Source organism: Camelus bactrianus, chromosome 27 (assembly GCF_048773025.1).
Source record: "Camelus bactrianus isolate YW-2024 breed Bactrian camel chromosome 27, ASM4877302v1, whole genome shotgun sequence".
Taxonomy (NCBI): Eukaryota; Metazoa; Chordata; class Mammalia; order Artiodactyla; family Camelidae; genus Camelus; species Camelus bactrianus.
The window spans coordinates 23,571,063-23,595,345 of record NC_133565.1 but is presented as its reverse complement, the minus strand read 5'-3'; the positions used below and the strand labels follow the sequence as shown (position 1 = coordinate 23,595,345).

Below are 24,283 nucleotides of genomic sequence, written 5' to 3'. Positions count from 1 at the left end.
TAAGCTGAGATTATGACATTTAAGCTGAGACTTGAATGTCAAGAAGGAGCCAGCTATGAGTAGGAATGCATACCAGGCTGAGGTAACAACCAATGAAAAATATTTTAAGGTAGGACTGATCTGTCCCAGACTGTTAGAGACACAGAATGTGTGGCTGAAATCCAGGTAAACAATTTCTTCTACATTTATTTGATCTACTAATAATTATATAAAGTAAAATGTAATCAGATTAGAACATGGATAAATCTCAAAATAATTATGCTGAGTGAAAAAGTCAAAGGTGGGAGGAAGGATACATACTATAGGATTTCATTTATGTACAATTCTAACACTACAGACTAAAATTAAGGGACAGAAAGCAAATTAATGGTAGTCTGGGTGAGAAATGTATTCCCAAGGGGCTCAAGGATATTTTGGGGGGATCATGGGAATAACTGCAATTTGCATTGTGATGATGGCTTCATGAGTTATGTATATAAGCCCAAACCAATGAAATTGTGTATTTTAAATACTTTCAGTTTACTGTACATCAATTATACCTCAATTAAGCTATAAGATAATCAGATTTGTTTGAGTGTTTTCTTTTACAGAGAATATTTGGTGGTTTCCAGTCATGCCCAGTTTATTTTCTAAGTAATAAAACCTCCCTCAATAATTCAACCTGTGCTTCCCTGGCATCTACATCACACTCATTTGCCTAAATTGGAGAGACTAGACCTCCTTCTCAGTTTTGGAGAGTAAAAGTATATTTTCCAAACTTCAGTTTGCAAACATGCCTCCTCAAAGATCTTGGACAAGAGTTAGACAATATAATACACATAGTATTTCAGAACCGCGTTTTAATAAGCCAATCCAGAAACCCCGAACTCGTTTAGAGTATCCTTGTAAGTTTCCTACCCCACCTTGGACATCTGTTCCTTCTTGGCAAGTTTTATTCTATTTTCCTTTGCCTCTCTTCCTCCTTCTCCTCCTCCTCTCCCTCCTTCTCCTCTTCCTCTGTCTCAATCTGAGTATCATCCTTGACGCAGTGAAGACAAACATGCCATGAAGACCAAATATGCTGTGGATCAAAGATCTGCCTCCTCAAGCATTACTCATCTGCAACATCAGGGGTGTGCCTTTCTTTAGCTGCCTTTATTTATTTTTTTAAATTGAACTATAGTCAGTTACAATGTGTCGATTTCTGGTGTGCAGCATGATGCCCCTTTAGCTGCATTCTTGCATGAACTGTAACTAGATATGTTTTTGTTTCTCCTTTGGTTGTAGAAATCCCAACTTCTTTAGGAAATTTAATGTTCCTGACCCTGTGCTTAGTTCTGCTGCTAACAAAAATGGGGGCTTTAGGGAAGACACAAAGGCTGTGTTGCTGATGGAACTAGTGACAATCATCCCACTGAATGTAAGAGAGCTCTGTCTAGAATATCTGCTACAAATCCCAAGAGGTGATTTTGCAGACCTGGCTGCCTAGGTGCATGCATCTCCCACACTCTCGCCATTCACAGTTTCCATCTAAGGACTTTCAGAGTTGTTATAAACATAAATGGATAACATAGCGAAGAATTTTGCAAGTTAAAATGATTGTAAGCACTCTATACACATTGGGAACTTAACAAAAAATGTTCAGGTGTAAGAATTACCATCATTCTATCCCATGAGAACTTGTGAAACCAACTTAACTTATGCTTAATTCTGATGGCACTCATACCTCTTCTTTGAAGTCATAGGTTTGTAAGTTTGCAAACCACAATTTTTCAAAATCACTCAAGACTTTATTAAAAATATTATGTAGTATTCAGTGATATAATAATTCTATCATTTCACTCTGGTTCAAGGTTCTAGGTTAGATTCTACCAATCAGATTTGAAAGCAAAAGGGGACAGACCATTATTTCTGGGTGGGTGTTTGTGGTAGATGAGTTGGGGCGGGGGGCAATAGACATGACGGTTTCATCAGCATTCAGGCAAGACTGAGCCAGACACCTTCTTTGTGGCTATAGATTGCAAAAGGAGGTGAGGGTAGCTCCTTTAGGAGCATCCAACAGAGCCTGCAGATGGAGGGGGTGTCCCGGAAGATCTTGAGATTCAAAGCAGCTTCTGGGTGGGCTCTTAAAAACTGCTAACTTTGGCATCAAACGTTAATTAGCCACAGAATCCCTGCCTTTACTCCCACAACCTTTCCAATGGTTTAATGAGCCTCTCATTCCCTTTAGACAAGACTCAGATCTGGAATTCCTAACGAGCAGTTTGCTTCCCTGACAAGGTAAACAAGTACAGACAGAGAGACAAACCAGTTGGAAAGAAGAGATTTGTGGTTTTAAAAACAACTACTGCTGCTCCAGCTGGTAGAGTGGTTAAACATGCTGGTCCTGGAGTCGACTTCCGGGGTTCAAATTCCTGCTCCATTACTTAGGAGTAACTTTAGGCGAATGATTTAAACCGCCTGTGCCTCAGTTTCACCTCTGTAAAATGGGGGCAAAAATATTTTGTACCTCTTAGGATTATATGTGGGAATTTTAAAAGCTTATATGAATTAAAAACTTAGAACAGTGTTTGGCACTCGCTCAGCAATCAATAAACACTGGTTATGATCATCAGTGGTGCCATTAACTCCTGCTTTTCTGATGAGCAGATACTCAATTCCCTGGTGTCTATTTTCCCACTTATACTAATGGCTGAATGGTTAACCTACAGCTCAGACTAGAATGTAGATTATCTCTATGTCCTCCATGCTTCACTGAGAGGAGACAGTCAATTCAACTTCTTCAGGCTCTCTTTCCAAAAGTTAGATCAATCCTTTCTATGGCAAACCTTCAACAACCGATCTAGATAGACCTACAAGTTAATTGCACCTCATTTGATTAGAATGAGGAGGAGAGGTTCCTTTGACTTTTTGCATGTTCCCCTCAAGTAATAAATAAATGAACAACAAGAACAATAAGAGAGTTAGTTAGCTGGTTTTGCTTCTTTTTAAAGAATTATTTGCAATGCATTTCAGGAAAAAAAAGAGAAATTTGGAATTAGTGATCTGTGTTTGAATTGTGCATCAACCACAGAGGAGTGGCTTGGTTTTTATCACACATTTAGCATCCTGAACCTCCATTTATTTGTCTATAAGATAACAATTAATAATAATAATAATAATAATAATAATAATAATAATAATAACAATAAAGACTACCTAGGACTTACTTTATATAAGATAATACATATCAAATCTTTATCACATTTCCAGGCCAATTATCTATCACCATTCTACTCTTCATTGTATTTATTTTATCACACACAGGGAACTAGTCAGCTTCCCTGATTCAAAGCCACATACCAAATTGATGACTATCCAAGTCTTCATAAACATAATGGTTCTAATTTAGTTTCCATTTCTCATTGTACTTAAACAATATTGGCTTATGCTGACTAAGTTATCTCCACTTTTCCAGCAGACTCATCTCCCACCACAAATGGAATCAGGAAGTCTAGAAAGAGCTATCACAGGACTGAAGATATTTTTTTTATCTTACTAGGGCATACTTAAGGTCTGAGTTGGGCAAAGTCATCTAAAGAAATTAAGATAACCAAGCAGAAGTGAATCACAACTCCTTTTTCCCAAAGCCTCCACCTCTAGAAACAGAATATGCTACATACGGAGATTCTGGTTAAGAATAAGATATCGTAGTAACTTATGGTGAAAAAGAATATGAAAATGAATCTATACATGTTCATGTATGACTGAAGCATTATGTTGTACACCAGAAATTGACACAACATTGCAAACTGACTATACTCCAATTAAAAAAAAAATATATATATATATATATACACTAAAAAAAAAAGAAAAACAGAATATTAAGATCCCTTTGAAAGGATCATCTTGAAACAGATTCCACTTTTAATGCTGGATGGTTGGTTTGACATCCCCAGCATGTTATTGCCCCCAAACGTGTGACATCCACTTTTGAGCTCTCCCCTTTTCTCATTTATTTATAATTCCTTTCTATTACCTGTGTGCAGTAAGCTTCTGTCCCTTTATTATCTACTCAGTAGGCATGGAGATAAAATTTAATTTCCATTCAGCCAAATATAAACTCTGTGCCACTTAGCAGAATTCAACTGCCTGGCCTTTTACATCTTGAATGCAGGGTGGCAACCTTGGAATGGGAGAATGTTAACAGCTACAGCCTTGAGAATAAACACAGGCTGAGATGAGAGGAATTTAAAGATCTTTAATTGTAAAGCTAAAAAATCTGAGAGTAAACAAGTTAAGCCCCTTCCCTGAAGTCACAGAGCCAGCTGTCAGCAGGAATATTCTCAACCAGAACTGAGCTCCCGTGACACTAAGCCACACGTCCTTGACAAAAACTATGCTAGGTACTAAAGGGAGGGCTTCGTGGAAATGTGTGGGACAGCAAAAACCATGATAGATTGTTTCATCTTGGAGACGGCAGATGTGTCTGGATGTCTTTACTCGATTCTCTTCTAAAAGCAGAGAATTCGACAACTGGCCAGGATAAAGGAAAAGGCTGAAACGTGGAAACAGAAAGTTAAAAAAAAACAGTGTTTTTCTTCAACATCAGAGACATCTCAATTCAGGATCTTACAAACCCAAAATGTAAACTTTCCATGATTCTTTTTATCCTTCATAAGGATATTCTGTTGAATATTGTGACCTTGGTTTCTTCTTTTGTGGAATAGCTTTCCTTCCTCCCTCCCTTCCTCCCCTCCTTCCTTTTTCCTTTTGCCTTTGTCGTCCTATCCATAGTTTTGCTTTCCTCTGTTCATCTGGTAAACTAACTCTTACAGGTAAAATGGCTTGAAATCTAACACGAAGGGTTAGGTCTTTGTAAGAGCCACAAGGGGTCATGGGGTTACTTAATAAAGAGAAAACCAACATTAAGAAATAAAGAGAAAAAGGTACTGCTCTAAAAATTAATGAAAAGCTATTGAGTTAACTTAGACCACCTAGACCAAGCTACCTGAAGCCTTCCTACATAAAGACAGTGTCTCCTGTTTGGGACAACATTGAAGATTTTGTTTGTCTTCCATGTTGAGAATTAGTAACAACAAAAGACAAGGCTGCAAAAGGCTGCCCTTGCTGTGGAGAGCGAGAAGAGCGTGGTTCTGGATTGAAATCCTTTTCCAGGGGCTGGTAGCCTAGTCTGTTTTCAGGTATTTATGGATTCATAGGCAGAGACCAGCCTTTCATTTGGTTGAGCCTGCGAGGCAGAAGTCAACGAGGACCCCCCCCTCCCCCGGTGTTGACTGGCAATGGTTAAATCACTTAACTACACCCAGCGAGTCACTTTGCTTCCCTGAGCTCCCATGGAATCACTTGTAAAATAGGAATTCTTTCAGGTTAACTCTCATGGTTGTTATGAGGTGGTAATGTTTTGCAAATAGTAAATGCAATATGAAGAAAATTCACTTTAACCCCTCCCTGTCTGCAATCTCTGTCACCGTTCTCTTTTGATTCTTATCTCCATGGTTTGCAGTGCAGTCAACCTATAGTGACATGTGTTCCCCCTATGGTGATACACATTCATCTTCCCTGAACAGTATTAAAATAATCAAGGGCTATTTCTGGGCCCAAAGTCCAAGACATTAAGATTTTAAAATTTACACATAAACACACTCAAACACACATTCACGCAACACATACTTCTAGGAACTGTATGGAGAAAAAAAAACTAATAAAATTAAATTTGTTTTAGGTTATATATTTAATGGCCCTCAGCTCTGTCAACTAGCTTACATGTTGCTGAAGTCACAATCAGCATGTGTTTACCATTAGTTATCTTGCTTTTTTTCCCATTTACTGTTTGAAAGTCTGAATATCATAAAGAGTAAGAACTTGGGCCTTGCAATTAAACAGAATTGGATTCAAAAGCCAGCAGTCTTTTACAAGACTCACAGCATTTGGCAAGCTTCTTAACCTCCGTAAAACTTAATTTCCTTGTTTGTAACAGGGGATGCTAATAACAGCACTGATCATACAGGATCATTTATATAATAAGGTGTGATAATACTAATAAAATGCGTAGCATAGCGTCTAGTTCATGGTAAAATTCTAATAAATGTTTGTTCTAATTATCATCTTGTATATGCATTGACACACTCATTATTTTCATAGTTTCATGGTATTCTAGAAAATTAATCAACAAGATTCTTTTTTCTTTCTTTTCGCTGCTGCTAGGAATTTGGGTTAAGTTTATTTGGGGATATTCAGTTGCACGGCTGTACCTATCTACATACTAAATATTGTTTTCTGATAAGTTTATTTTCTTGAGGGATATTCAAGCTGGAAACAGGATGAAATGGGAGGTTTTTAATGGATCTTCTTGAAAATTGCCAAATTCTTTTCCAGAGGAAAGTAAACCAATTTACAGATTGATGTGATACTACTAAATCTCTTTCTCCACAGTCGCAGGAACATTGGGTTTTCATTATTTTTATTCGCTTACCATAGAAGAATCAGTACAGAATCATACCAAAAGTATCTGAGTTAGCCTTTCTTTAACTACTCACGGAGCCGGAGTGTTTTGTTATTGTTTCTCCACACTAAGATAATACTTCTTCCTGGCTAATAAGTTCACTTTCCTTGACCCATTAGGGAGTTATTTAATGTTTTAGAGCAACACATGATAACCCACAGTCTCAAAAGATCCCCAGGCTAAGCTCCATCCCAACATTTCCCTTCTTGTACCACTGGGCATTTCTTTGCCTGCAGGTATGAAATGAAGCTAGGAATATTGTCAAATATTCTCAAGTAGGCCATTTTTTAAAAATTTAAATAAAATTAGGATGACAGAAGACAAGACCAAAGAAATACTATCATAATTGCCATGTAGCAACACTTGGAATTGATGGAAATAGAATGTAATTTGCAAGGGGAAGCATTGAGCTCCCATCTTTTGTTTTGATACCTTTATGGGAACCATACTCCTCATTCCGATATGTCCCATTTTGGCCCATGAAGCTTGTACTCCACTTTCTACCCTCATTCACTTCTTCCTACAGGAGGAAGAGTGCAAGAAGTTGATGATTTAGGGGGAGATGCTGAGTGAGTACTAGCCACTGGTGGCCCCCTGTGTTCATTCTCTCCCTGAATTCAAGATTGCTCCTCTGCATGGTAAGCTTAGCAAGGAAGCCTCTACCCCTACAATTCTAGAGAAGGAAGTTTAATTCTGGTGGGGCCATGCTTTCTAATTTTGTATTCCAGCAATAATCAGATGATGTTTTATTTCAGCCTACATAGCTCCTGTGCTCTATTTCTTATTTGGCTTGGAATTCACGGGAGAAGAAAAAAGTGTCATGCATTGGTCATCTCAAACCACACACAACTTAGTACTTGTAGTCATTAAGCATCAAGGATACAGAGAGTCATACTGCCTGGATCCCATCTGATTCTTACTAGTCTGTGAAAGACTAGTTACATGGCTTCCCTGAGCCCCAGTTTCTTCATCTGTATAAGGGAAGTAATAATCGTACACACCTCAAAGAATTGTTTACAGCAAAGAGTTGGCAAGCTACGGCTCACTGGGACAAATCCAGTCCACTGTTTAGTTTTGTAAATAAAATTTTATTGAAATGTAGCTGCACTCATATATTTACATATTGGCCGTGCTACAACAGTGGAGTTAAGTAGTTGCAAAAGAGATCATGTGGCCCACAGGGCTTAAAATATTTTCTATCTGTCCTTTTATACAAAAAGTCTGTCAACCTCTGGTTTAAAAGATACAACAAGAAGTGAGGTATGCGTACAAAATGCATAGCGACATGAAAAAAGACTAAATGCTTATTATGTGTTAGTTATTATTATCATTCCTATTATTATCTATTAAGAGCCAGTGCATCACAGTCATTAAGGGTACTGATTCTTTAGCAAAACTGTCTAGGTTCAAATCTCAGCTGTACAACTTATCAACTCTGATCTTAGGCAGCCACATATTTTTTTCTGAATAGTAATGTATTCATGTGTAATATGAAGAGGATAACACCTAGTGCATAGGGTTTTTGAGAGGCTTCAATGGGATTATATAGATAAATTACTTAGGATATTACATGTCACTAATGTAAGTATTTGCTGTCACCACTGTTGTCATCATCATCGGAACTATCATTAATTTCCTTCTACAGGATTCTAAAATATAAACTTATTTTGAATACAAGTTCACTGATAATATTAAATCTCATTTGATTTATATTCTTTCAGCAAATATTAACTGACCATCTTAAGAGAGTCAGAGTCTCCAGAAATACAGATCTAACTTTTCATGTCCTTTCTCCTAAACTTCCCCCATGCAATCACCCCAAACCAACACTTTTAGGTAAAAGCCAAAATACTATGAATTCTTGAAGGGAAAGCACCACCTAGATCAAGTTATTTCCCACTAAGACAGGAGGAGCTATCTGCATCCAACTGGACTACACAAGGGTTTAAAGAACATCCAAACCCTAGAAGGCAATGAGCCTTCACAGAGCTCTCATGATTCAAAGATGAATCACCAAAAAATGATGAAATAGAAGTTGAAAGAGAAGAAGGGAAAAATCATCACAACCCACAGGGTGAAACATTCTGCAATGTACAAGGCAATGAACACCTTACTCAACCTACAGAGCAGCAGTACACTCTGGAATACCATTAGCCACAGGAAACAGAAGCCAGCATTCGGTGGGTCCTGTTCAGATCTTAGGAAAATTCCAGAAAAAAATCCATGAAACATTAAATGAAAAGCTAACAGAGCCAAATGGAAAGAAAGCTGGCTACATTGCAAGCACAAATAAAAGAAAACCTGAAGAGAGATAAATAAACAGGGGCAATGAAATCTAAATGTAAAATAGCTGAAATTAAAAGGCATCAGCAAAGAGGAGAGTCCATGCTGCAGAAAACGGAACCTACGGGGACCAGTGTAGATAGGCTTCCAGAACTTGGTGTTCGGAGTTACGAGGTAAAAGTGTTCAGAGTTACGAGAGGACAGACACAGAAGTTAGAAAGCAGATGTTAAACTGATTTCCAGAGAAAGAAAATGAAGACTTAGAATTGAAACACTGCTACCTTATCATTGAAAGACAAGTCAGAAAAGGATTGGGTGCTCGAATTCAAAAAAGTTCCTAAAGAGAAAAACCTAAAACCTCAAAAAAAAAAAAGAATTGATGGAGTACAAAAAGAATATTTTTGTGTTGATGAACAAGGAAAAACTATTAAGGCAGAAATAAACAAGGTACATACAAAGAAAGAAAAATCAGGCTGACTACTACAGGATTAAGTATCAGAGTAAACTGTCTGTATTGTTTTAATGAAATCTCTAGGTAGGTATAGTGGAACTTCCAGATAAAGGAAAAAGGAAGATATTCACATAAACACCAATATGCCAAAAGTGTGTCATTGATTTAGTTTACCAACAACAACAAAAAAATTAAGGCGTTTTCTAGCAAAAATGTGAGATGAATCAACATAGAAACAAGAATGAGGATATGATTGCACAGAATGGATAGAGATGAGCAATACAAGCAATTAAACAAAAAACTGAATTTTAAAATGATGTGAACATGACTATAAAACAACCCAAATGCCATAGATTGGTCTTATATGAGAAAATAAGAAGTGGAAAAATTATACTTTTGTATCAAATAAATGAGACACAGATGGTTGGGTAGGAAATATGTGTATGTTCACAAGGTATATATGTTCAAGGAAAAATCCAAGGGAATTTGAAGTGTTTCCGATGATTGAACAATACAGATCAACCTACTCTCTACTCACTCACAAATATAGGCCCAAAACTCTTCAGTTCACAGTATATAACATCATATCTACAATAGAATAATATTTAATATCATAGCAAATACATTTTCCTTTGGTTTTTCAAGGATGTTGAATATTAGAAAATCTATTAACTTTTAAAACTTTGTTAACTCAAAGTAGTAGTCATTTTACTAGATACTAAAAAAAATAGATAAAATTCATCAACCAATCCTGATTTTTAATTAATAAGCTAAGAAAAAAGAAAAATTAATAAAGAAGACATTGAACATTAATATTAAGCCAACAGACATTTTACTTAATTCTTCAATGCTGAAAGCCATTCTCATTTTGAAGTGAGGTTCACAGCGAGTATGCCCATGGAGTCATCATCTTACTAAACTATGTTCTCAAAACTCTAGGCACAGTTATAGACAAGAATAAAAAGTGACCAAAGTTAACTGTCCAAATTTATAAATGATACTATGATTTATCTGGGAAAACAGAAAAATCTAGGGCAACACTTTTAGGTATAACTACAGAATTCAGTGAAATTACAAGAAAGTATATGAATGATCAAGAATTTTCCTTTATAACTAACACAACCACTTACAAAAGTACTATGAAAAACCATTTTTAGAGTGACAAGAAAATTTAAAATATTAAGATTAAAAGATTATGATAATATATTTAGGAAGTGATACAGAAAAAGGATACAGAAAGAACCCTACGATACTTTGTGAAAAATTGGAACAAAACATTAGATTATGAAAAAGCAATATAGGTAAATAGTCAATAGACCAAAAAAATCTATTTTATTGCAACTTATGTTAAAATACCAGTGGTTTTACTTTTGGTAGTTAACAGCTCATTATAGAGTTCATCAGTGAAAATAAAAATGGGAAAACAGCCAAGCACATTTTTAAACAAATACACCCATAAACACACAACTGGCAAATACAAGCATATGTAAATGTGCATGTCTGTTAAATATTGAGGTGATGCAATATTGTCATAGCATGTATCACATAATGATAATAGTATAAACATTTATCGCATGTGTAAATTACATAGCTACAACATTAAAACTATGTGTTCCTGACAGCTGGACTAATGGAATGGAATATAAAACAAACAAACAAACAAAAAAACCCAAAAAACACCAGGTACCTGTACATGTAAACACTATATAATAAGCTGACATTATTAACCCATGTTAAAGGATGGATTATTGAGTAATTGCTAGGGCAAATGGTTAATTTAGAAATACAGAATTATTCAACAGTAAAAGAAAAGGGGGAAAGAAATTATAATATGTAAATATACTCTTTATAAACTTACCCACCTCGGCTTAACAACAGATAAATTAACACATTCTTACAGTGCATGTGAATTACTTATTATTAGACTGAGGCAGATACATTTCTCAAATATAAAAGAAACAGAGAAAAAAACTGAGAGACATACTCATGTATGTTTCAAATACATCCAAAATCAATAAACTACATAAAAAACTGAAAGATAACTTGGAATATATTTGCAATATCCATGACAAACAGAAGCTGAATATCTTTAATACAGAAACTGAAATTACATTTAAATATAAATTTTTTAAAAATAAAGAACAAAAGATATTCCCAGGAAATTTATTTTGAAAAGGAATACTTCTGATATAATAGCATATGATCTATATCAGAAAAGATCAAATTATAAATTAAAACAGCACCCCATTTTCACCGAGAAGTTGCAAACATTTTAATGCAAAAACAACCAGTATATCAAGAAGATGAGGTAGGAGAAAATCTAGATGACCTTGGTTTCGGCAAATTTTTTTAGCTACAACCCCAAAGGCACAATCCATGAAGGAAAGAATTGTTAAGCTGGACTTCATTAAAATTAGAGATTTCTGCTCTGTGAAAGCTATTGTGAAGAGAATGAAAAAGACAAGCCACAGACCAGGAGAAATATTTGCAAAAGACACATCTGATAAAGGACTATTATCCAAAATATACAAAGAACTCTTAAAACTCCAAATAAGAAAACAACTTGATTAAAAAATGGATCAACAACCTTAAAAGACTCATTAAAGAAGATATACAGATGGCAAAGGAAGCATATGAAAAGGTGCCCCACCTTCTACGTCATCAGGGAAAGCAAACTAAAACAACAAGATACTATGACACACCTAGGAGAATGGCCAAAATCCAGAACACTGACAACACCAAATGCGGGTGAGCAACAGGAACTCCTGTTGCTGGTGGGAATGCAAAATAGTACTTCCACTCTGGAAGCCAGTTTGGCATTTTCTTACAAAACTAAACATATTGTTACATACAATCCAGCAATCATACTCTTGGTATTTACTGAAATAAGCTGAACACTTATGTCCATACAAAAACCTGCACGTAGACATTTACAGCAGGTTTATTCATGATTGCCCAAACTTGGAAGCAACCAAGATGTCCTTCAGTAGGTGGATGGATAAAATAAATGATGGTGCACCCAGACAATGGAGTGCTAAAAAGAAATGAGTTACCAAGCTAGGAAAAGACATGGAAGAAACTAAAATATATATTTCTAAGAGAAAAACACCAATCTGTGAAGACTACATACACACTGTATGATTCCAACTACACGGCATTCTGGAAAAGGCAAAACCATGGAGACAGCAAAAAGATCAGCGGCTGACAGAGGTTAGCAGGGAGGAAGGGATGAAAAGAGGGGACACAGTGGATTTTTTAGGGCAGTGGGAACTACTCTGCACAATACTGCAGTGATGGATACACATCATTTTACATTTGTCCAAACCCATCAGGTGTATAATACCATGAGTGAACCCTGATGTAAACCCTGGACTTTGGGTGATATGATGCATCAGTGTTAGCTTATCAGTTGTCACAAATTCACCACTCTGGTGGAGGATGTCGATTATGCGGAGGTTATGCATCTGTGGGGAACAGGTGCATATGGGAAATATCTGTACCTTCCTCTCAATCTTGCTGTAAACTAAAACTCCTCTAAAAAGTAAAACCTGTTCTTAAAAAAAAAAAGCAGAATTTATAAAGTTGCAAGGAAAGGAACTCCTATATATTGTCGTTAGCGGGGTTTTTTGGTATCTATTTACTCATAAGTGAAAAAATAATCTATTGTCACCAAAATGTTGACAATGGTTATCTGCAGGTAGTTGGATTATGGGTGACTCAAGACAAGAATAGGGTTTTTGTTTTTGTGGGGTTTTTTTCACTTGTTCGTTTTCCAAATTATATTTTCTCATTCAGAACGAAACTATTCAGAAAGACAAAGCTGTATGTTTTTTTTTTTGAAAAAAATGAAGATCGTGTCTCTTTTATGATTAAAAATATAATTAGGTTTTCTGAAGTCTACAAAAGATTTTTATTTTTTCAGTGTCGTCTCTCTCATCAAACTAAAGTGAGGACTAAACTAAGTGATCTCGATGCTCAGGGGAGGCACAGTTAATGCGAGGGGGCTGTAATTTGGAGGAATAAGGGAGGTCTTGAGCTACTGCGAAGGCTCAGCTCAGAAACTCTGAGCCTCTGTCATTATTAATGGGGGGGCACTGGAGAGAGGATTGCTCAGCTAAGAGCAAGAGGCAGTGGAGGGATACAAATCGAGATGAGCAGCAGCTGACTCGGCAAAACTGCTCAATGACTTTGCAAAAGACCCGTCACAACGGATAAACGGCCCCCCCTGAAGAGGCAGCTTAGCATTCCTGCAGTGCACACAATTATTTCCAGGGACGAGATTGAGAGGGAGGAGAAAGAAAGAGGAAAGAAGATCAAAAGACGCCTTTAATGACTCTGCAGACATTTCTTAAACGAGCGATTGGGAAGAAGAGAGCCGTAAAAGAAAAACCAAAACAAGGAATGCAGGCACTTCATTTTAAGCTCTGGCCACTGGGCGAGCATCCACCACGCTGCCCTTTTCCTGCTCATGAAAAATGGTGAGTTGCTCTGTGGCTGTTGACTACACTCTAATTGCTTTGGGGGTAAATGAGGTATGAAACCTATTGTCAAAAAACATGGTGTCCACAGCTACCGCCATGCTTTTATCTTCCCAGTACATCACCCCCAGGGGTCCAGGCTGCCTGAGGGACCTAAGAGCCTTAAAGTACCAACAGCCCACATTTCTTGAAGGCAGACTTTCAGGTAAGAGCCCCTTTTTTCTCTAGCATATTCTTCTGTGCAGTCTCCCTGAAGCATATAACCAGCGCTGTTATCACAAGTGAAGGCAGCACACCCCAGGAAAAGAAGTAGGAGTCAGAGGGAGGGTAGCAGAGGTCTCCTCTTTAAAGCACATGGAGAATTGTATTGACAAACACTCGTTACACCTTCGCAGTATAATAAGGACCCTGTTGCTAACACAATTCCTAGGATTCACTCTGCTGATTATCACACCCCATGATTTGGTCCTATTCATCACAAAGGAATCAAAGTGACTCAGACAGCTTGCTGCCAGTTTCACACCAATAAATACTATTTTATTTTTTATTAAGTTTCCCTCTGCCATCCTTTAATGAATAAACCCTTACTGGCAGGAGTATTTTCTGGGTTAAGACATTTTCTGAGTAGTTTCCTTCTCAGCCATGTTGTTTTCAGGTCCTTTGGGCAAGAACCTTTTTTTTTTTTTTTTTTTTGATTAATTGTTTCCATGAATAGAAAAATATATTATGATGCAAATGTTTGGGCAAAATAGGTAGTGTTCATCCTCCTGCTCTCCACCAAACCCCATGCCTCTCAAATTTAACTGAAATCTTTTCAAAACACACATATTTATCACATGCTATGTGTAGGGATCCCGTTCTTAAGAAGCTGCACCAGTTTAAGAAAGGTCAGAGGTCATAGGAGGATTTCAACCTCCAGTCTCCTTGGACTGGTTGCAACTGAAAAATTACTAGTCAGTTGTGTGGGATGGCATGGAGGGCAGGTAACGCTATGTTCTCATAATCACCCACACAGCAGACATTGTATTTGGAGCCTGACACCAAATTCTTTAGACTCGAATTAGAAAAGGCACTTCTTTGATAGATTTCTTCTTGTTCCAGTTTACAGGCAACTAATCCTCACTGCATCGGCTCCAACAGACGGGCACAATCAATTCAGGGAGAGCAAGCAACGCCAGGTCTGCTCAATCTTCTCTCAACGAGCAGCAGAGGAGAGGCGGTGGGGGGGGGGGGGAGACGGAAAGAAAGACAGAGAATGCAGACATCCCTGCTCCCAAGATAGCTTAGCAGAGGCAAAGACGAAAAGACAAGTTGAAATACATATCCTGGCAGATGGGAGCGTTTGCTGTCGGAGGGAGAGGCTGAAACACCACGAAGACACCGAGCGCACCCAGCCTCCGGGCGCTGAGGAGTGTCTAAGGGAGCCAGGCAGACGGAAAAGGGTGTATGTCGAAACAAAGGAACTGGGCACAGCACCTCTAGGGAGGAAAGAGGTCTGGATTTGCTGAGGTCTCCACCGTCTATGATCTATAGCATAGCGTGAAGAGCGAGTTAATTACTGCGCTTAGGTAATTACGTCTCAGAGAAACCAGTGCCTTCCAGAGCAGCATTAATTTACACTGCTAGATCTTTCTAGGCTTGACTGGCCATATGGGGAGAAGTCACACTGGAACAGTGGCTTAACAGCGGCAGGAAGAAAATAAATGAAAATGAGCTAGAAATAAGAGGCCCTGGAATTGACAGTGTTCTCGGTTTTCTATTTTTGGACGCAAAGGGCAGGACGAGATGCTTCCTTCATTTACCAGCAGCGCTTCATCCCCCAACAGCTCAGGCCCCCCTCCATCCCCTTGCTCCAAGCGTGGGCAATAACTTAATGTGCTTTGACTCCTCTGACTTTCCTTGGCACTCGCTTCTCTCCCATGGCCACTACATCTTCCCTTCTGAGCCCCTGAATAATGTATTTGTCTACAGTGGAGGGCATCAAAAGGGCTTGTGTGGATAACAGTTGTCCCTCTCCTGATTCATTAAAGACCCTCCCTGTTCTCCGAGATCCATCTTCTCCCTGCCACAGTTGTGAGACAGGTTCTCTGGGCCAAGGAACTCATCATCCATCGTTAGGCTGTTCCTCTCCTCTTCTGAGAAGGAATGCTACTATTTAAGAATGGGAAGATGAAAGCATTTCTTGTCCCCAAGTGCCTAGATATTAGCCATGAGATTGCCTTTTTTTTTTTCTTTTGGCTGACTAATGACTTCAAAATATCTGTACACATATAAACACATAACTGGCAAACATAAACAAATGTGCGCGTGTGTCCCTAAGCAGCATCTCTCTTTTTTTTTTTTTGCCATAAGCAAAACTTAGTAAAAATACATATTTATAAATGTGTAGCTTTATATTTGCACTTATGTGTACAAGGAAGCCACATCCTCCTTGTCTTCAGCAAGAAGTGAGGATGTCCCGATTCTGGCTCCGGTAAGTAATCACTACTGTCCTACCTTCATTTGGCAGCTCCACCACATCTTCCATTTGTCAAAGACCCATAGGTCCATTTGACTTTCAGTTCCGAGTTATTCTCCAATGGAAACACAAAGGTCCAAATTTCCCCCACCTCCCCTCCGTGAGCATCTTACCTCTGGAGGTGATGGTCCAGAGCCTCTTCCTCAGCGTTCAGGAGAGATGCTGCGTGGCTCAGGAATCGATGGCTGCAGCTTATAGATTTGAGTTCCAAGATGAGGAGGCCCAAGCAGAACATGGCTCCCATCTCCTCCAGTTCGCTGGTACCAAACTGTAGACCCTGTCAGTTAAACAAAGCAGTCAACCGTGAGTATAGGATGGAAACAGAGTGAAGATGATCTGAGGTTGGGAGGAAGGACTCCTGCACACAGGCCTGTCACAGAAATTAAGAATGAATAGTGTTTATCACTCACTGTCCAATGTGTTTCGTTGTGTGCTTTGTGGATAAGTGGCTCTCAGTCTGCCTTACATCAACCTTCAGGGTTTCCTGGAAGGACCCCCAAGACAATAATGAGCAGCTTGGGGTACTAAAGGGCAGGAGGGTACTAAAGGGAGATCCAGGAGTCACCTCCCCCCACCCCAGATACAGCAGCAGTGCTTCCACCTGTATTTTTAAAAAGGGTTTCACAGCTGGAAAAAAAAAAAGTTTGTAAACCATCTTACTAAGAGATACCATTTCTCTCCCATAAATTTACCAACCAATGGAAAAGAATGAGGACAATCCTTCATGTACAAACACTAAAACTTAAAAAAGCAAACAAAAAAAAAACACCCACCATTTATTTAGAACCACCTATTCAGTTGTATTGAGATAACACATGAAGGCGAAGCCATGACCTGTACCCTTTGTCCTTACCCACGAAGTAACAGATAATAATAACAATTAACAAGCAACTGTATTGAGCATTTATTATGTGCCAGTACTGTTCTGACCTCTTTTACAGGCAGTAACTCAGTGACTCTTTACCAGAGTCCTGGGAGATAGGTGTTGTCATTGTAGCCATCCCACAGAGAAGGGGATTTAGACGCACAGAATGGATACTTTATCCACAGCCTCCCAGCTAGTTAGCAATAGAGACTCATAGGTTGATTCTGACTTAACTGCTCAACAAACTGCTACGTGAAGACTAGGAGGAACATGCTTAGGCAAAAAATGCATGGTTTTTGAAGTTGGATAAAGATTGGATTCGAATCCTGATTTTACTGTTTTCTGATCATGTGAATGGCATATGAACTCTATTAGCCTTGAATTTCTCATCCATAAAAGGGAATATAATTCTTCCTGCCATATACTTAAGACATGTAGTGATAAGGAATATTTCAAATCCCCAGAATATTGATCAATATGAGCTCAATTTCTCTTTCTTCTTCTTATTAAAGATGTTTAGTATGACAGAATTCAACGTGGTTGTGAAGTCTTCATGTTTATACAGTACATTTCATTTAAATGAAAAAGATCAATAGTTGGATATTATATTTAAAAAAATAGATTTTCCATCAAAAGAATAGTGATATGGAAGACAGGAATGTGACAGCAAAAAAAAAAAAAAAAAAGATTGGCCATCAGTGTCCCACGGAAAAACAAAGTTTTAAGTTGGGAAATTGTAAGTGTCACAAAAGATTTCTAGATAAAAGGATAAAGAAATGTGTAAGGGCTTCAAGTTTATTTCAGCTCTTTAAAAATGAGAATTGCTGCATGTTTGGACACCTGTTTTCCTAAAGAAAGGAGACATTACTTCAGAGTTAAGGGAAGTCTGTTCCTCTGTAAACAACAGCCGTGGGAGGGGAAAGACAGATGTTTAACAAGTCATTTTCCTCGAGAGTCAATTGAAAAGATCCCTTTTTACGGAGAGAACAATCTCAGTCTCTTTCCGTGTGCTGCAGTGCTGAGACCGGATACTTTTTCCTCCACGTGTCTTCCTGGCTGCTTTTCTTCGTTCTAGAATGGATGGCCTGGTCGTGGGGCATGAAGTGGACATCACACCCTCCTCCTCAGTCAGCTGCCTCGCTGGCAGCAAGAAGAATATGAAGAAGAAACCAGCCACTAGGAATGGGGCAGCACACCTGATACACGTGTGTTACCCCAGCATCCAGCAGAGCACATAACAGGTCAAAAGAAGGTAGAGTCCTGGGGAAAATAAATCTCATAGCCCACACCATGTTGATAGGTCAGAGGCAATCCTTTCATACCAGTCAACTTCTATACAACAACATGCAAAATAGTAGCATTTTTATAATGCAGAAATAGTTCCATATCTCAGCTATTTATTTCCGCCAGTGGTTGGTATCATAAAATGACTGGTCCAGAAGACCTCAGATAAAGGAACTTCTACCATTTACTGGCTGTGGGGTCTTGGGTAATACTTATTCCATTTTGCCGTCTTCTGTGAATCTCACGTTAGTACCCTATGCTTTGTATTCTCACACAGTATCAAAAATATTTGTGTATTCCAATGGCCTCCTCTTACTTCCCACACTCAGCCTGGAAGTGAAATCCTCAAAGTCAGGGACTGAGCATATCTGTTTCTTTACAAGCCTGGCATGGAACACACAGCCTGTCAGATGGCATGTTCTCAATATATTATAAATGGATAAGAAATGGTTATAAATGGGTGGACATGGAGAGGCATGGATGTAGCATCTCCTGAATACTTACTGTAAATGCTAAATGGAATTTCACTTCTCTGGGTAGTGAGTATAGGAATGCTTTAAATTATGTTCTTCAATTGGTAAATGTCATAAATATTTTAAAAATCTTTTTTACTTTTGCTCCAGGAGATGCCTTCACTCTTTGGATATGATCTGGGGAAAAGGGAAATAAAATTTAGAAATCCTGTTATCTACTTTGGCCAGTTACCATGGACTCACAGCAGCAAGTTTATAAATAAATCTGGCTTTGGGATAGTTTAAAAGTGTGTCTTAATAAAACAGAGACCCAATTTTTCTCTCCTCCCAGCTTAGATGTGTTAAATAGGATTCTTTCCCCACAGCCAAGAACAGAAACCCTGATTATAGTTGCTTAAACATAATTGGAGTTTTATTTTTTGCATATCATAAGTTTGGGGTGGGTAGGAAGTTCATTGTTCAAGGTATTGTTTCAATGTCTTAACAAAATCAGGGTCACTTTATCTGTCATTCTCCTAGTTTTCTCATCAGGATTGCAAAGTGGCTGCTGTAGCTCCAGCCAGTGCAAAATAATTCACGGAAGGAGAAAGGGAAAGTGGAGGGCAGAGATGTCTGTATAGTCTTGCTTATATTTTATTGGCAAGAACTATGTAATAAAGCCTACTCCAGTTTTACAATGATCTGGTAACTGAATATTTTAGCTTGTTCATCCTTTTTAAAAGAGACATATAAGACAGAAGAGTGTTAGAAACAAGTGTCTGGTGAGCCAACAAACAATGTCTGTCACACCGATATCCAGATACTAATGCTATTAGAAAGTACAGGTTCCTAGCTTTTCATCACACTGATAAGCAAAACTCCTGGCACAATTCTTCACAGGTTTTTTTTTTTTTAAACTTTTCTTGATAATCTATCCCCAAATAAATCAAATCCATAAGTACATTTAATCTCCAAAACTGGCTATTACCTTCCTCCTTACATAATTTTGAAACATCAATATGGGAAGAGTATTTGTGTTATTACAGAAAATTACGTATTTTAATATTTGTTATTGCAGAAAACTATGTATTGGTAAGAGAAACATAGGATCCACAAAAGATAAGTTTATAAAGCATAAGCAGTGATAATTGGTGAGCAAAAGAGGAAAAATAATTGATAAACAAACATGGGAAATATTTTATTTTATTACTTAAAAAAATGCCTTGTTTATAAGACTTAGTGCTGGCACTTACAATAAGAGCTGGCACGTATCAAAACACAATGATACTTTGACATGATAGCATCACTTTTGGGGACTTTTTCTAAGGAGCTGATTCTAAATAAAAGTGAAGCCATGTGCATAAAATGTATATTATGTCAATGTTTTATATAATAATTAAAATTTGAGAGAAATAAAATTCAAAATATTGAAATAACTGGTTAAGAAAAAAATTCTAAATATCTAATTGGGAAAAAAGGCTAAAGAAATTATAGTAGAATAATTATGAGATATAATGAAGTCATTAAAATGGTAATTATAACAACAATTTAACAATATGGAAAAGGTTTATGATTTAATGATTAGGTGGGAAAAGCAAAATACACAGCACATAATGATGTGATTTCTAGTGAAGACTTAGAAATGAAAACCTGTCACATATACTTTCAGACACATTGCTGTGATTTGCTAATAATACACAAACATTGGGAGGGAAGGGCTCTATAATATTATCAAGAAAACATCCACAGGGAACTCTAATTAAAAAGATACATGCACCCCAATATCCACAGCAGCACTATTTACAACAGCCAAGACATGGAAACCACCTAAATGTCCATCGACTGATGACTGGATAAAGAAGTTGTGGTATATATATACAATGGAACACTACTCAGCCATACAAAAGAATAAAATAATGCCATTTGCAGAAACATGGATGGACCTGAAGATTATCATACTAAGTAAGCCAGAAAGAGAATGAAAAAGACCATATGATATCACTTATATGTAGAATTAAAAAAAAAAAGACACAAATGAGCTTATTTACAAAACAGAAACAGACTCAAAGACATACAAAATAAATTTATGGTTACCAAGGGGAAAAGAGGTGGAATAAATTGGGAGTTTGAGATTTGTACTAACTACTATATATAAAATAGATAAATAACAAGTTTATACTGTGTAGCACAGGGAACTATATTAAATACCTTATAGTAACTTATGGTGAAAAAGAATATAAAAATGGGTATATGTATGTTCCTATATGACTGAAGTATTGTGCTGTACACCTATACGACAGAAATTGATACAACACTAAACTGACTAGACTTCAATTGAAAAAAGTGCACATACAAAATGCTTTTAAAAATTACTACTTTTTAGAAAAATGTTTTAAAAAGCTACATATAGTGTGCCAATAAATTAGTATAACTTCAGTTAGCAGTTTGCAAGCTCTTCTATCTTTTATATTCTGAAGCACACTTAGATTTATTTTATTTCTTTTATGTGTAACTTACTGAAGATTGGTGTCTTTCATTAGTTCTAGAAACATGTCACCCATTATCTCTTGGAATTATTTCTCTCCCAATCCCTGTCAATGAAATCAGAGATGAGTCCAACATTACCATTAAACACTTATTTCACTCTGTCTTCCATATTTCTTAACTTTACTTTTTTATTTTTTACTTTTTTCTATCATTGTGATTCTGAATATTCTTCATTATCAATATTCTATTTTAATAACTCTCTCGCCAGCTTTACTGAATCTCCTATTGATCTCATCCATCTCAAAAATTGTCTCCAAAACACTATGAACACAGTTATTTTATATTCTCTACCTGATTATTCCTGCATATAGTCTTTGTGTACATCATTCATTCATTCATTTGATTTTTCTGTTTAAGGTCTAATGCAGGCTTGCTTGCTCAATATTTTATGATTTTTAAAAATTCTAACTTGATTTTTCTTTTAATTCAAAGAAAGTCTTTTTAGATTGTTTTCAACGCTCTTGTCTCCAGAAAGAACTTGTGTTTTCTCTCCTGGGCACTTGGGGACAACCCACCAGGGACCACTACAGGCTGAAGCTTTGGCTTGAGGCCTTCTGGGCTATATTGCGTAACTGAATTATGACCCTAAATCTGCTAGAAGGACAGCTTGTGTTGAGAAATTATGAATAAAGCCTTTTCCATTTTTCCTGCTCTACCCAAAGCCAGGGCCAAGAAAGTCATACAAACTCACTTTCTTGCTTCACAGACTGTGGTTTCACTAGTTGACCGACTGTAGTGGTCATCACTGGAGGTCCTGGCTTTGTGTAGTTAAGTCTTCACTCTGTCCTCAAGTCTTTCTTGAACCTCTGCTTGTGTCCCAAAACCCAAGTATAAGTGGATAGAGATTATATCTGCTCCCAAAGGCCTACAACAACTCCTGGCAAAGCCTATCTTTTTTATAAAACTAGGCATCATTGAACACCCTGTATAAACAAAGGGAAGATGTTACACATATGAAGAAATATCGCAGTTAAAAGAAGGGTGGCACTCTGAAGACACCAAACAAATATCATTTTTGGAAACAGATTTCCTGCCAGAAATGAGAAAAATCATGGAGATTTCTTGTTCATATCCTCAGAAAGAATCAAGAGTATATCACACTGGTGAAAATACAGAAAAAGGTATGATGAGAGAATAAGAGCTCGGAAGAAGCTGTACTATCGAGATTGAAAATATAATTTCTAAGTTAAAAGCCAAATAGAAAGAATTCACAGATGGCTTGATGCAGAAAATAAAATTCATTTTGTATAAAACCACCTCGAGAAATTTTCCATTATCTCAAGGGAAAATAGATAAAAAATGATGGGTTAAATATGTAAATAAGAATTGGAGAACAGATTTAGGAAAAGTGATATTGGCATTTCAGACTCAGACATGGTAGTCATAACAGATGCCAAGAAAAGGAAATAAAGGGAAAAGAGGATGAGGAAAAGGAAGAGAGAACACCCCTGTACGAAAAAAATTTAAAAACCTGAGTCTACAGATCAAACATGCTCACCAAATACATGGGATCTAATTAATGAAAAGAAACAGAGAAACAAAAAGTATCAAGATCCCTATAAATAATCAAAATGAAATATCCTAAAATGGGCTCATGCCACTCAGTACCAAAGACCATGACACAACAGTGGACAGGATGGAGGAGACAATAGTGTGACTCAAAACGTTTATGTGTGACGGCCTCAGGAAGATGAACTCAAAAAAGGGGAAGAATTGAACACAAACCACACACTGATAATGAAAAGTTTCAGAATTTCTTTTAAAACATTAATATAACTCTATTATTTACAATAACCAATACATACATGGTAACAACCTAAGTAGCCATCAGTGAATGAATGGATAAAGAAAATGTTTTATGTATATCTGTATCTATGTATAAATGTATCTTATCTCTATATATAAATATCAGACTACTAGTTAACCATAAAATAGAAAGAAATTCTGCCATTTGCAACAACATGGATGGACCTTGAGAGCATTACGCTAAGTGAAATAAGTCAGAGAAAGACAAATATTGTATGATCTCACTTATATGTGGAACTTTAAAAAGAAACTAACAAACTCACAGATACAGAGAACAGATTGGTTGTTACCAGAGGCAGCAGGTGGAGGGTGGGCAAACTGGGTAAAGGTGGTCCAAAGTTACAAAATTCCAATTCCAAAATAAATAAGTCCTGGGGATGTAATGCACTGCGTGGTAACAATACTTCATAATACTGTATTGTATTTTTGAAAGTTGCTAAGAAACTAAATCTTCAAAGTTCTCATCACACACAAAACATTATAACTATGTGTGGTGATGAATATTAACAAGACATTATGGTGATCATTTTGCAATATATACATATATCAAATCATTATGTTGTACAGCTGAAAGTAATAGAATGTTATATGTCAATTAGAACACAATAAAAAAATGAGAAAAATATTAGCATAACCCTAGTACCAAAAACTGATCATTACAGCACATAAATAAAGCATCCAGCCAAACAATTATACGGCATGACCTAGAGAGTGTTTTTCTAAGAATGGCATGGGTCTGGTGTCATTAGGGAAATCTACTCACATAAATCTACTCACATACCTAGAGATCAAAAGGCAGAGGAGAAAAAAGAACAAGAATTTCTGGATGTAGGCATCCATTTCTGATACATGTCTTGGTATATGAACCCACCAGGGCACTTTCTAAACCTGAAAGGGCAGCATGGCATGGTGTGTGCAAACACAGGCCCTGGCCCAGACTGCTAGCCTCTTAATCCCTGGGCTGCCATGTAGTGACTGTGTGGTCACGGGGCAAATCACTGATCTGAGTGACTCAATTTTCTTATCCGTAGAATGGGAATGGTAAAAATCATAATAACACTGTCTATCTGCTGAGAGAATTCAGTGGGTTAAGATACATAAAAATTTAGATTACT

General features: G+C 37.2%; 1 protein-coding gene across 3 annotated transcripts in view; it reads right to left on the bottom strand.

The window, feature by feature from the left end:
- The window catches only part of AGBL1 (AGBL carboxypeptidase 1), a 618,212-nt gene that overhangs the window by 173,004 nt on the left and 420,925 nt on the right, over positions 1–24,283 (bottom strand). For all 3 annotated transcript variants that reach the window (XM_045522553.2, XM_074353945.1, XM_045522552.2), the window contains exon 22: positions 16,328–16,491. In XM_045522553.2, coding sequence (XP_045378509.2) covers positions 16,328–16,491 — 164 coding nt within the window. The remainder of the gene's footprint in view (positions 1–16,327; positions 16,492–24,283) is intronic.